At 41.9% G+C, this 14,867-nt stretch overlaps 2 protein-coding genes across 2 annotated transcripts; one reads left to right on the forward strand and one right to left on the reverse strand.

Annotated features, from left to right (window-relative positions):
* The first annotated feature begins 3,054 nt into the window (after positions 1 to 3,054).
* Positions 3,055 to 9,235, forward strand: gtf2f1 (general transcription factor IIF, polypeptide 1). The gene is made up of 14 exons (XM_072369421.1): positions 3,055 to 3,181; positions 3,768 to 3,834; positions 4,330 to 4,376; positions 4,763 to 4,835; positions 4,977 to 5,170; positions 5,718 to 5,888; positions 6,003 to 6,208; positions 6,335 to 6,485; positions 6,903 to 6,958; positions 7,136 to 7,267; positions 7,389 to 7,459; positions 7,659 to 7,800; positions 7,948 to 8,086; positions 8,358 to 9,235. The coding sequence occupies exons 2-14, from the start codon at positions 3,823 to 3,825 to the stop codon at positions 8,560 to 8,562; spliced, it is 1,599 nt and encodes a 532-aa protein (XP_072225522.1). The 5' UTR covers positions 3,055 to 3,181; positions 3,768 to 3,822; the 3' UTR covers positions 8,563 to 9,235.
* A 2,139-nt stretch (positions 9,236 to 11,374) lies between these two features.
* alkbh7 (alkB homolog 7) lies at positions 11,375 to 13,466 on the reverse strand. Its single transcript, XM_072369343.1, has 4 exons — positions 13,070 to 13,466; positions 12,011 to 12,184; positions 11,767 to 11,891; positions 11,375 to 11,576 (listed from the first exon to the last, which is right to left on the reverse strand). Exons 1-4 carry the CDS (start codon positions 13,337 to 13,339, stop codon positions 11,456 to 11,458), a joined length of 690 nt encoding a protein of 229 aa, XP_072225444.1. The 5' UTR covers positions 13,340 to 13,466; the 3' UTR covers positions 11,375 to 11,455.
* Between the last annotated feature and the right edge of the window lie 1,401 nt (positions 13,467 to 14,867).

Below are 14,867 nucleotides of genomic sequence, written 5' to 3' on the forward strand. Positions count from 1 at the left end.
GGAGAAGTGAAAAGCCAAACCAGCTCATCGTGTCAGGCTCCAGTGCAATAAACCATCAGTCATTACTCGCTGTGCGATGCTCACAGAAGGTAGATTGTGTCTGAAGATTTGCAGAGTATCTAGAATGCTTTCAACCAATGCAAAAACAAACAAAAAAATGCAAATTATTTACTTGGGATCGAAGACACCTGTCGAGACATGCAGAAAAAACACTCTTTCTTTTGAAACTGATAGTTTTCAGCACAGAAAGACTTTTTTTAAATGCAATTAAAGATTAAATATACAGTTTATAGAGTCCTTGAAGACACAAATGACTATATGTATATCTTTATTTTATAGGATTCAGTGTTATTATATCAATTACACTCCCTGACTAATTCTAATTGCTTGAAGAGAAGCCATCTGAGCTTCTTTTCTCGATTCTTAAAGCTGTTTCGCCTCACACCCAGAAGACGTCTTCAGTTTTAACTGACTCGTGGCGGGTGTCAGGCTTATTGTTAAAACATTCACACAGTAAGAGTCACTGAAGTCACATTCTGGACAATGTTTCACTCAGGTGTTTTACCCCCTTTCCCGGGGTCAGTTTGAAAAAATGCCTTTGCTTAGAAACTTTCCAGAGTGAAATGAACCACGGGGTATCTAAAACCTTAGAGGCAGCCATAATAAAAGCTGGATGAATTCTCCAAATACTTTGGAAAGGAGCTTCAGTATTTCTTTTTTATCTTGCACATGCTATCACAAGGTGGTTAGCGATGTGAGCTACACCTTGACCCAGTGTGCTCTGGCCAATAAGAGGTTCCTTTTCCCTGCAGTCTGAGTGTCTCTACATTTTTGGGTATAGATAAATAGTCGGAGAAGTTTCCTTCTCTCGTTTTTTTTTCTCCTCAGCTTTTTCCTTGACATTGTCGGAAAGCATCATGAGGTTAGCGGAAAAATGATACAAGAAATTATTAAAGTCCTCAGAAAAGTAAATTGCGCTGCAGTGAGAATCTGTCCCCACTTACGCTAAGATGAGATGTGGTCTGGCAGTGCTTAAACTACAGAAGTTCAACAAATATTTGAAAAGCTTCATCTACTTTGACAAGTGCAGTCGTACCACACTGCACAGAGACTATATCACGCATATGATATTAGTTTCACAGGATAATATTATTTCATAATTTAGGTTGGTAATTAAAATAGGAAAGAAAAAATGCACAAAAGTGAAAGTTGTTACTGTCATAAACTGATTATTCTTACCCTCCTGTCCACACTAATCACAGTTAATGGATAAATGTAATCAAGTTTCATCCTCAAGGAACTGTGGGATAGAATTATTTCCTCTCTCTAAAAAAAAAAAACGGACTGAAATTGTGACCAATTTACAGTAATGGCAGCTGTATACAACAAGTACAAGACTGAAATATTGAAATAAATGTTTGCAAATACTGAGAGTACCATATTACAAATTATTATCATAATTTTTTTTTTAATTTCTTCTGGATTCAAAGCAAGACTGTGATTAAAAAGTGACACTTCAAAATGATCCACTGAAGAGGAACCAAAGTCAGAGCTGCAATGGGTTTAAAAGTCATTCATGTAAAAGAAAAAGAAGAAGAAGAAAGAATCAGATGTTAAAGAACTCTTACTTCTGATTAATATAAGGATCTGGTTTGTGTCTGTAGTTCAAGGTCCATTTGTTCATGTAGTCAAACTGAAAGCAACAAGATTTGATTAAAGTGCTTTACAAGTTGAATGTACAACCAAACAAAAACATATTACCAGATAATAGAATATCAAAACAACAGAATGACATAGAAAGGAAATAGATAAGAATAAAGGGCAAATCATATCAAAATAACATACAAATGATCAGGATTTTAAATGAAAAGCAGCAGCTTCAAAACATACTCATTTAAGAAATTTCACTTTGCATGAAATAATTATTTTATCAAATCATCAAAAGTTAAAAGTTGATTTAGAGAAATCCGCTGTTTTGGAACAAAGAACATTTACTGAAAAACTAACTGATTGTGACTTGGAAATGAAAGCATGAAAAAAAAATCTGATTCAAAACTATCCCACGGCTCTATCGAAGACTAAGCCATAATTTCTTGGTAAAGACACTCGTGGGTTACTGAGTTGAGATCATTTAACGTAGAATACCGTATCTGTGAAATCTAATGTGCCATTGGGCCATAACTGAAATTGATACAAAGAGCAAGGCACATCATCATTTGAATTATTCTGGCATGACTCAAACATTGAAGTGTATTAGAAGGATAGAATAGAAAAATACTTTAGTCATCTCCAAGTGGGGGACCTTGAGTCAGCCTGGGGACTGTGGACGGGGCCCCGGGCTGTGGAGGCTTGTCTGTAGGCCACAAATTTTCCATCAAACTTTGGTCTGTCGAAGTGACAAGGGAAGAGGTCTTCCTCCACCCCTGTTTCCTGGGTGCTGCCTGAGGCAGGGGGGGCAAGGGTAGGTGTTATTCTGGTTTGGGGTCTGGGCTGGCTGCATCACTGGGGCAGTGCTGACCAACATGTACAAGCAAGGTGGTCCTGCAGTGCAGAACAAAACAATATTTCAGAAAACACAAGAAAAATAAATAATATGTAAGATTCATCTGAACAAAATAGAATGGCATCACAATGGCATTTCACAAAACTATGAGTTATTTTGTCATTGTCAGAAATGTTGTATTTGTGAAATACTTTCATGGAAATTGTCGTGGAATGTCAGTGTTTTGTGAAATAGTGTTTTGCTTGTGTGTGTGGGTTTTTTTTTTTTAACCGTAATTTTGTGCTCTTGAATAATCTTGCATTTCCTGAAACATTCTTCTGTTTTGGGAGATATTGCGCCCCGAAATTCCTCTGAAATATTGTTTTGTTATGAGAAATTCCCTGTTTTGTTTGCTATTTACTTATTTATTAATTAATTTATTTATTTATCCCTTCATTCATTCATTCATTCATTTACTTACTTATGTTTTTACTGTGTTTTCCACCTCGGTCAGGGACACTCACTGGGAACCGTGTGTCACTCGTAAAAGTTTCCGTCCATCCTCTTTGACTAATGGAACTGTTACAGTGAGGTTGCGCGCGCCGGTAGCACAGCAGCTGTAGCGTTTCCCTCATGCCCATGTTGTGTTTAATGTCTTAAAACAGTCGATTCCTCCATTTGCCTTCGTTTCACACATAGGTACGTGAATCTGAAACCAAAGTGTTCTGATTAAGGTTAGCACAAGCTACACCAATGGCTCGTCCGACGCGCTGGTGCTATTCTTTCTTTCTTCTTTTTAGCATTTGGAGCTAACGTTATAAGGGAACAAAAACTGGTGGAACACATCATCTCTTGCAGTATGGAGTGTTTTAACGGGATATGTACCAAGGCTATTGAAAACTGATTTTCGATCAGTTTGCTTTTTCTTTCGTTCAGATTTTGCTACGTTATCTTGCCGTAACTCTCCCCTTCCATACAAAGCTCAAGTTGGACGCTTTCGTGCTGGTTTTACCAAACATCAAAGCCATCGAAGTGTTTAGCTAGTCTTTTATTTGACACCCCTGTTTTGGTGATAACTGTGTTCAGCCAGTATCGTATTTTTATTTTTTTGAAGTTGTTTTGTTTGTTGTCATCCACCCAATAGCTGCATGAGCCTCATGATTTCTCTAGCAGCTACATATGATATCATACTCGACCCCATCATACATCACATTCCAACTGTACACTGACTATTTTAATTCATAATGAACCCTGTTAACCATATTGATATGTTTGTTTTTGGTAGTGTTCAACTGGTCTGAAGTAGCTGTTAATGTGAATAAATCAAGAGGTCACCAACCATGACGTCGCTGGTAAGTGACTTTTGTCTCCACTACATCCAGAATGGTGATTCCCAAGTGTCTGTTTTTATTGGAAACTATTTCCATGGTAACAGGCTGGAAGCAAAACGGTTTGACAAGTCTTAAATGTACATAATTGATGTTTTCAACTGCTCCCATCCATCACTGTAATATTACAACTACAGCAGGATTATTAGTCTGATATGAACTACCACAGCATCACATGTGCTGAGCTCATGCATTAAACCTCATAGAGTTCAGCTTTGTCCAAGTGGTAAACACTGTGTTCATATCCCCATTATCGTGGTGGATGTGTCGGTGACGCTGTGCCCACTGTCTGCATGATGAAATCAGTCCCCTTAGCAAGGTTGATGAAGCCATTTATGTGAAGCACCCCATGTCTTGTAAGAGCTACAGTAAGCATCAGAGTTGTGCACCATAAAGTTGTAACAGACTAACCAGCATTCCGTGTATGCTGTTTCTGAATGAAATCTGCTTATCTTACAGGGGAGCAGCAGTTCCTCAACCACAGAATACACTGTACGAGTCCCCAAGTGAGTAGCACGGACTAAAATGCAAACATCCACTGAGAAGATGGGGGCAGACCTTGTCACATGTCATCATGATGTTCTGGGACGGAGCGTGGAAGAAATGGAAATCTGATGCAATCAAACGCAGTTTCTGCTTTGCATTTTCAAAATGTAGTTTAGCTTCTTCGTTATGTGGACTTTAAGTGACTGTCCATAGAAAAAAAAACAACCAAAATATATATAAATATAATTGGGTTTATTGAACCACTAAAGGCACATATATATTTAAGTTAATGGTTCATCTGCTTAAGCTTGACAGAATCCAGTAACACTTTCCCTGACCTGGTATGGGGAAAAAACATGTTCAGTGAGTCACTTTTTATTTGCACATCTGTTTGTCTTTCCTGTAGAAACACCAGCAAGAAGTACAACATAATGGCATTCAATGCAGGGGACAGAGTCAATTGTTCAGCCTGGACTCAGGTAAGCTTCATGTCCGTGCAGAGAAGTGACAGTCGAGAGTTAAACTTGTTGTGAGCGATAAATCGGTGACAAAATGCAACTTGTCCCGCGTCTTGCGCTCAAATCGCTCGTCTTAACAATTCCCTTCCTCTCCCTTCGCAGGCTCGTATGGAACGAGACATGAGCGGCCGGCGAATCTATGGGGAGGAGGAGACCACGGAAGGCGGGGCAGGCAGCGAGTTTGGCAAAAAGCAGCGCGAGGAATCTCGTCGGAAGAAGTTTGGCATCGTCACCCGTGAGTTCAAATTGGAGGATCAGCCGTGGATCCTAAAGGTCAACGGCAAAGCTGGCAAGAGGTGAGGAAAGAGGCTCTCCTTTACTGAAGTGTTTCAGATCTGAATTGGAAGAGCAGTCGGAGAGCTCTGCCAAGGCCTGAGGGGATGCTGATGTGCTCCCCCTGCGTTGCATTAAAAGCTGATGTTATTTATTTTGTACTTCAGTTAGTTATAGAAATGATTCAGTGAGGAATTTTTAAATCTTAAATTTATATATAGAATTATAAATGATAAGGCTTGTAGCTAAACTGTCTTTTTAAAGACTGAATATAAAATCGCTTTTGTCTTTGCTTGAGAGTGTATATTTGACTTCACACAATGCTGCATTTGCTGTATCTTGAGAAAGAGAAGTTGAACCTCTCTTGCTTCTGCATTTTGATCCAGATCCATAGGAGTCTTTGTGTTTTTTTGTTTTTTTTTTGTTCATATCACAGACGTTTCATTCAGACCTCAGGAAATTGTGTCGGCTTGTGAAAAAAAGAGCGTGCCGCGTCTCCTTTAATGGATAATCCACACCACCTCCAATCTTCCTGAAATTTCGCTCTGTCCCCGCATGTGTCTGTGTCAGGTTCAAAGGTGTAAAGAAGGGCGGTGTTACAGAAAATGCCTCCTACTACATCTTTACGCAGTGTCCAGATGGAGCTTTCGAGGCCTTTCCTGTTCACGGTTGGTACAACTTCACACCGCAGGCTAAACACCGAACTTTGACTGCCGAGGAAGCTGAGGAAGAGTGGGGCAGGTGAGGAGAGGAACAATGCGGAATTGGCTCTTCGAAAAAGCTCTGAACTACATACTCAGTTGTGTCAGAAACACTATTTGTCACATACCCCCCCTCTCCCTTTTTTTTAAACAGGCGGAACAAGGTGGTGAATCACTTCAGCATCATGCTTCAGAGACGTCTTCGGGAGCAGGAGCGTGGCGAAGGTGACGATGATGAGACAGAAAAGTCTGGGAAAAAGAAAAAGAAAGGGGGTGGTAGGGGGGGAGACCTTCATATTCACGATCTGGAAGATGACCTGGAGATGAGCAGCGACGACAGCGACAGCAGCATGGGAGATGGTAAGCAGGAAAACAACCAGGTCACAGCAGCCGCTTAAGCAAGACTGCCCTAAAGGACTGTATCTTCATTCGTAAGTCTTCTCGTTGATATTTTTTCCTCAATCGAGCTCTCTTGTTATTTCACAGATGGAGAAAGCAAGGCAAAGGCAAAGAAAGATGCAGGGAAAGGAAAAACGAAGAAAAAGAAGCGAAAGAGCAATGACAAAGAGGCCATGGAGGACAGTGACGATGGTGACTACGAGGGCCTAGAAGTGGATTATATGTCAGATGAAAGCAGGTCAGATCACAAAAACTTGGTCTTTATAAGTTTTACTAGGCAACGCCGCTCCCTCGGGTCTTCCACCTTGTTTTTAGCCCTCTGTTTTCAACACCACAGAGGGTAAGGTTGTATCGGGTGGCGTTTAAACCTGGGACCGTTTTCTGCAGCAGGGCAAAGCTAAAGAAGCCCGAGCAGTCCGCTCTTCAGATCGTTCCACATCATTTTGACACTTTCCCCTAAGATGATGCAACAAAAAAAAAAAAGCTAGAACAGGAGGAGGTGTGTTTGCAAAGCTGAGTGCAGCAACAACACAGAGCGGAGGCAGAACTTTGCTGAAGCATTCGCGATCATCCCGCTCCAAAAACTCCAAAAACGAAGCTTTTTTTTTTCCAGTTGTTGTTGTCATCTAATGTGTCACTCTGTTTGCAATTTTAGCTCAGATGAAGAGCCAGCAAAGGTGAAGCCCAGCAAAGAAGACGAGCACCCTAAAGGTTTGTGCTGTTCATGATTACATGTTGAAATTGTACGTACATGTAATGTGATGGAAAGAATTCGCCAGGTTGGTATTTCATGTCAGTTTTTTTTTATTTTTTTTATCTTTATGGTGTGTATCTGACGTTAGTATCGCGAAACTGCTCAAGTCACTGTCAGTGTTTGTCCGTTTTTAGGAATTGATGAAGCATCTGAGAGTGAGGAAGAAAGTGAGGAGGAGAAACCGAATGAAGACGAAGCCAAGGAGGAGGAAGAGGAGGAGGAAGGGAAGAAAACCCCCGTCCAAATGGAAAAGAAGAAGAAAAAAGGTATGCGTTGTATCAAGACGCGGGATTCGTCTTTTCCGATCTTGAGCGATGCAAGCAACTGTTAATACGCTACACGAGTAGGAGAAATGAAATGGCGAGTTGCGGGCTTTGTGTGTCACAGACAGCAGCGGCGAATCGGACAGCTCTGACGACAGTGACATCGAGGGAGAGACAGCCTCTGCCCTGTTCATGGTGGGTTAGTGTGTGTGTGTGGATGAATAAATGGATTCATTGTACATTAAATACATTTCCCTATGAGCCTCTTGAATAACAGGGTGATGATTTGACATGTGTAACGAGTCATTGTTCAAAATAACAACTGATGTATGGCGAAATTTTACATTTGTTATTTATTATTCTCATCAAGCGCCTCTTTTACTCCCCTCCTCAGAAGAAGCGCACGCCCCCTAAACGTGCAGGTGGTCGTGGCTCTGCAGGCAGCTCCAGGACCGGCAGCCGTCCGGGGACGCCGTCCATAGACTCCGCCTCCACCTCCAACACCCTGCGTGCAGCTGCCAGCAAGCTGGAGCAAGGTGTCTGTTTTTGAAACGAACAAAAATGCAGATCCAAAATTTGACTTAAAACAGCACGGATATTTGAGGGTGTTCTTGTGGAGCTTTCGAAGTCTAGGGCTATGTGTGTGGTGGTTCCATCGCTTCTAAATCTCCGTTTTTCTTTAGGAAAGAGACAGATTCAGGGTCTTAACACTGACTCACCAGCTGCCAAAAGGCTGAAGATGGAGCCGAGCACTCAGAGCCCCGTTCCCTCTGGAAAGAGCACACCTCAACCCGCATCAGGCAAATCCACCCCGAGCTCAAGGTACTCTGTTATTTATTTGTATATGATCATTTGCACATGATAGCACCAGTATGAAACACACGGTCATACGGCACTTTCAAGTCTGTGTAGAGTAACAGGCCATGCAGGGCTTTTCTTCTATTCTAATGTGGAGTTTTAATTCAAAAAGGCTAAAACTATAATGAATCTAATACCAGCCCCAGTCATCGAGGGGGAAAAGTTTTTCACGAAACCTTTAATCCAGAAAAGCCCAGTGTAAGAGAGCGGTTTTGTTGAACTTGTTTGTCAACAGTGACGTGCAGCTAACGGAGGAGGCGGTGCGGCGCTACCTGATCCGTAAACCGATGACCACCAAAGACCTGCTGAAGAAGTTCCAGACCAAGCGCACGGGGCTGAGCAGCGAGCAGACTGTCAACGTGCTGGCGCAGATCCTGAAGCGCCTCAATCCGGAGCGCAAAAACATCAACGACAAAATGCACTTCTACCTCACGGAGTAGCCGAGGGAGGGGGCCGGCGGCGGCGAGAGGGAAGAGCGGAGCAACGGCCGCTGGTGGCACAAAGTTTCGCCGTTGTAATTTTTTTTAAGAGAGGTTTAGTATCAAACTACAGTCAGTCATCACAGTGTTTTGTGAAGCATTCTTTGGTTTTCACCGTCTGAACTCTCACGCTGGATAACCGATCTGTTAGCACTGAGCAGAAAACGAGTCATTCCCCCGGATGGTGTCAGTACCGTGAAAACTTTAGAACGCCATTGAAAGTGATGAAGCCTTTAGCTTTGTTTTTCTTAAATAGTAACGCTTTAATAAAATGTAAATGACTTGAATTGGTTCTTTTCCGTCATCCATCTGTTACATTCAACGGACACGTTCATCTTGTATAGAAAAATGTAGAATATGAAATGTGTAGAGAAAGATTGGGGCTTCGTACATTCACACGTTTTACTCGCTTCCTTTTAAAAAGATCAACCAGTACTGGTTGGAGTGAAAAGAGCTGGAAACAAGTGTTAGAAAAATAATGCAGTTGTTGATCCTCAGCAAACAAATACTCCAACAATGTTATTGTTGGAAACTAATCGGCCTTTGGTCATTTCAATGGTCAGAAAGGACAGCAAAAACAGAGCCGGTTACCTTACCACACTGCCGGTGCGTGCAAATGAATTCTAATAAAACTGAGCTCTCATTTGTATTTGTTGACCAGCACTGGCTTGTCTTGCATAAGAGCCTTTTGTTGTTTACCGACTCATCAGTGCCAACACGCGGTCAGCTCAATAACGATCAAATTAAAGATATTAAAGACTATTTCTCAGCCATGGTTGTGTTGCTGTGGTTGTTGTTGCACCTTTACGGGGACCAAAGGTCAGGCGAAGTAGTCTCGAACCAATATGAGTCATCAGCAGGGATGATGAGCTCAGTTTTATTGTGAAAATAAACTATTTGGGTTTTCCTCCTACAGCAATTTAATGTCTTGTTGACCTGAAGTCTATTTGGAAAGCCAGACCTGCATCATACTCTTTGAAGCTAAAGTTGAACAAATCAGATTAATTTCATTAAATTTACATTTAATTTTGGAGATGAATTTTTCCAAATGTTGTCCAGGCGTGGCCAACTTTTGCATGGGCTGTATTCTTGTTTCAGCTCTCTTCCCATCCGAGTCACTTCAGAGTGATGATGAGGGTTTAAATATGCCAAGTCATTTTATTCACCCTGCATCCTGTGCCTCCTGACCCGTGGGGAAGGTGCGCTTAGTGTCATGTGAGCTGAGCGTTCTCCTCAGGTCAACAGGTCAAGGGTTAGCAGGTCAAGTCACATTTTAACATAGGACCCCTGATTGAACTTGTGAGTTTTTGGAAAGTTTCTGCTTGAATTTCTTTGCAGGGTGTCAAAATAGCCTCCCAGAGCTGCAGTGTGGATGTGAACCTCATAGATCTTTTGCTTGAGGATGCTCCAAAGGTTCTCAGTAGGGTTGAAGGTCAGGGTTAGGATGGGGGCCACACCACGAGTTTCTCTCCTCTTATGCCCATAGCAACCAAAGATGCGGAGGGATTCCTTGCGGCATGAGATGGTGCATTGTCATGTATGAAGATGATTTTGTTCTTCTTGTCGTGCCATGGAAGAAATGACCTCTGACCTTTTCAGAGGTCGTTTTCTGACCTTCAGAGACCCTAAAGGGGCCGACCAGCTCTTTCCCCATATCTCTGCCACCTCCTTGCTGATGTCGCAGCCTTCCTGGGACATGGTGGCCGTCCACCAACCATCCATGTTTGCACGGCACTCATCAGTGAACAAGACCGTTCGAAAATGAGTCTTCGTGCATTTCTGGGCCCACCGCAGCCGTTTCTGCTCCTGAGCTGTTGGCCGAATAGAAGGTTTATGCATAACTGCAAGCCTCTGGAGGATCCTACACCTTGATGTTACTCCAGAGGCACCAGCAGCTTCCTGGCTTCTGTTTCTATGCTTTGTAATGGCATTTTCGCAGCTGCTCTGTCAATCCGATGTATTTGTCTGGCAGAAACCTTCCTCATCGTGCCTTTATCTGCACAAACCCGTGTGTGCTCTGAATCAGCCACAAATCTCTTAACAGTACGATGATCACGCTTCAGTTTTCGTGAAATATCCAAGATTTTCATACCTTGTCCAAGGGGTTCAACTATTTCACGCTTTTCAGCATCAGAGATCCTTTTTCTTTCCCATATTGCTCGAAATCGGTGGTCTGCTTAATAATGTGGAACGTCCTTCTTCAGTAGTTTATCCTTTAATTGGGCTCACCTGGCAAACTGGTTATCGCAGGAGTCTGAGATTGATTTCAGTGATCCAAAGAGCCCTGAGACACAATACCATCCACGAGTTCAATGGAAAACAAAAATGGCATCTTTATGACACTTAAATACAATTTACGTGATCATTTCGAAAGCGGTGTCAGGTTGACATTCGTTATATTTGGCAGAATGCACTGAAGGTAACTCACAAAGAGACACAGAAAACACACCAAAGTGGATATTGCATATATGCGTATATATATACACTACTTGTATTCTAAGGCCCATCCCTGTATTTTAATGCTGATTCCAACATGTGCAAAAACAAATAGTTAAATACATTTAGGGCTAATATCTTCTTCAGCAGCGCAAGCTAATTTAACGGGAAGTTCGGGCCCAAAATGATGAGTACTTGTTCATTTGTGGAATCCTGCTGTTTATTTCAACCAACAAGTTCTTAAGAGAAACTAATTTGGTCAATGGTGTCCATTTATAATGTAAAGATTGTGGAACAGAGCACGCTGAGGTTTTTTTTTTTTTTCTTTAGGTCAGAATTCATGGTTTTATTATCTCCACTGACAAAATCCTGTCAGCCCAATTTATGTTCATATCCAGGCTTGGGCAAAGTGGGGGCGTTAGCCCGGAAGGTTCCGACAGATGACCGAGATCCGACGCTGCCGAGGGACTCTCTGTCCGTTGAACGCAGAATCCTCATCCTTCAGGATCTCGTGAGTGTAGTCATATCTGGCCTGGTCCCTATGCAAATGTAAACAGGACATGATATGAACACAACACACTCCATGAGGAAAGATGTATGTCCTTCCTGCCGTGGCACTTGAGTATTGAGGCATTAACCATTAAACACTGTAGTTAACTGCTTAAGCACACTCAATAAATGGACAACATCTAAATATGTTATTTGAGGCAAGTAACATATCCATTGAACCTCAGTATGTAGAGGGAGCGTCGGGACAGCAGCAGGTCCAGCCATTCTTTGGGAGCATCCTCTTTCGCTAAACGCATGATGCTGTCTGACAAAAGACTCAACCCAGCAATGGTGCTGCCGCAAAACTGAAAAAGTAGAAAAGTGGTAAAAACACAATCGAAGCAAAGTCTGCGGAATTCTAAGAATGCTGGCGAGTCTTTACTGTCCCTGGAAATGATGCCAAATGTCTTCTTTGAAGACCCACCTTGACGCTGTCGATATGGGGTTTGATGTAGCCAGTTTTGTCCAAATCCAAAACATGAACTGGGCCGAGGAGAGGACTCCCCTCTGCAAACGCTACAGAACGGACACGGTTCAGCACCTCCTCACATGCTGGCCCCCACCTCCCACGCTCAGTCTCTCGGTAGCCGTGAATTGCCTGTGTGAGGAAGCACGGGGTAAAAGAGAGTCAGCGTCGTGGTCAGTTCAAAATATGACGAACAAATGGCCACACATGTATTTACAATGCAGTGAAACGCGTATTTAAGGGTTAATATTTTGCCTTCACGAAAGATTAAAAGCTGTTAGGAGCACTCTCTCAGGCCCCTTTTGGGCAGTGGAATATGAAGTAAAAAAGACAAATGCTGCAATGCTAATCTTTAATTCATAAAATTCAACCTGGATTCTCTCTTATCAGTTGCCCATGTATCACCACAGAAAAAAAAAGAAGGTATAGTTACCTCACAGGTATTCCTGGAGTGAAAAGAGTAATTCCTGGAGTAATTCTTCCAACAGTGGCCTCATAAAATGTATGGTCATGTTCAAAATGACATCAAACCATGTGAAGTATTCAAACTATATAATTAATTATACATTTGAATGTTTTTTTTAATATATATATACATAATTTGATATAATGATGCATGCCTTTACGTTGACTCTAAAAAAAGATTTCGCATCAACCACAAACCTCGAATTTACGAACTTACGAATTATTGCGTCATCACGTTGTTTGCGTTTATTGTGTTCGTCATGAACCCAGTTGTCGAACTATCGGATAAAACTTCACTGTACTTCATACAGCTGTTAAGCGTATAGTGGTCTGCTGACAGATGTAAAAGACGGTTATGTCTGAGTGCTATAGTTTTATGATAGCCTATGGTTGTGAACAGTTGAGGTGACCCTTTAAAAAAGGTATCGCAAGTCTTATTTAGCTAGTTTTCTTAACATAGCGCGTGTGACCGAGACCCCTCAACTCAGCACCCGTCATGGAGGTGAACTTATTCACATAATCGCAGTATCATCCGCTATAAACATTACTTACGTCGTCCCAGTGGTCGAATTCGTAGCGTTTCTTCTTCAGGCTTGGCTCCAGCTCTTGCAACAGAGCAGCCTCCTCTTCCTCGGTAATGAAGCCAGTCCTCACCTCCACCTGAGACCCAAGTGTCTGCACCAGCTCCCGGCTTGACCCCACGATTACCTCATCTCGGAGAGGTAACAGGCCGCCGCTGGCGCTCAAGCTCAAACGACGCCGGTGACTGAAGTAAACGGCTGGTTTGTGGGTTCGTTTCAGTACCGTCAACAACAATTTCATCCTCCTATTGGGATTTCAAACAATCAGTCACCTCGCGCAGTCCTCTTTACCTGCTATTTCGTTTTGGTGCAGTTGACAGGAGTCAGGCTGCTATGTGAGACGCCATATTCAAGCCGCAAAGCATTGTGGGGGGAGTAGTCCGACAACGGAGAAAAGGCTTGAAGAGAGTCTGAAAAGTTGTTTGATAAAAAACACACTCTCTGTTTATTTGATTTACGTTATATGTTAAAAAGACAACACTGATAAATAAAAAATTTCTTCGTATATTACAGTATGTCATGTGGCACACAACCTCGCAAATAAATACCTTTTGAATTTGAAGTTTCCTGTCTTTGAGTGTAAATGGTCTAAAACAGTCAAGACTTTACAGATGTGCAGTCAACAATGAAGAGATACATCAGACGGTGGTCATTTGCCTAAGCATTATTTCCATCATTGTCTGACAGTTTGCTTCAGTATACACAATATGTTTCCATTATATCTCCCGGTGCAGACTTCCAGGCATGCATGCAATGCCCAACCACAAAAGATTTTTACTGAGTGCAAGCCTCCAGCCTGCCCTTTTGCTCTCATGGCTTTGGGATATGGCAGGAAAAAGGCTCAGTGGCAACAGAAAGACAGGAGTGGATGAAGTTGTTGCAGTCCTTCACTGTAAACAGTGGAGGGCAGTGAACACCGATGACTATACGCTGGTTTAATGCAGGCCAGTGTCTGGTCAAAATCTTATAAGTAAACATCCACCACCAAGTGTGCAAGTAGATTTGGATGATATGAAAATAAAGGTTTGATACATTGCAGGGCTGGCTCGTTAAAAGCAATGTGTATGGAGTCTTGATCACAAAGTACCAAGTAAGTATTGCAATTGGATATTTATCGTCATTATCAATTTATTGATAATTTAGTGGCTAATTGTGTGGTTATTATGTATGTTACATGTATACCTGACTGACAAAACAATTTAAATTTAATTCAAATTTAATTTAGAAAATGAAGATGATTAGAAATAGATTCTATTCTGTATCATCTATGTTTATTAAGAAGTAACTGGAGAAAGAAATAGAATATAGAAACTGAAACCAATAAATGAAGAGAAAAGAGAGAATATTGTCTTTATTATATTTACTGTGTCCCTTATGTGCCCACACGGTGAAAGATGTGAAAATGAAAATTTCTGATAATATTCGTGGGGTTGTTAACCTTCCCTCATAACAGCAAAGTTATGAGGGAATAAAGACAGATTTCTGAGGGCACATATGATGGTGACTTCATCCTCTAAGATACCCCCCCCCCATTAAAAAATCACTGGCCTACTTACCACCAAGGACAGGTTACGTTTTTGCTCCAGCTTTTTCTTTGTCTCCAGTTGAAGCTGTTGTCAGTGAAATGCAGGTACATAAGGAAACTGTGGAGACTCATATGAAGTAAATCGGGCGTGAAAAGAGAAATGGTGAAAGAGAGCCTGAAAGAGACTGAGGAACAGAAGGAGACAGATGATCTTGCCGGTGTAGGACCAGCTGCCTCACCTTAC

This window comes from Leuresthes tenuis, unplaced genomic scaffold (assembly GCF_036924035.1).
Source record: "Leuresthes tenuis unplaced genomic scaffold, fLeuTen1.0.hap1 SCAF_17, whole genome shotgun sequence".
NCBI lineage: Eukaryota > Metazoa > Chordata > Actinopteri > Atheriniformes > Atherinopsidae > Leuresthes > Leuresthes tenuis.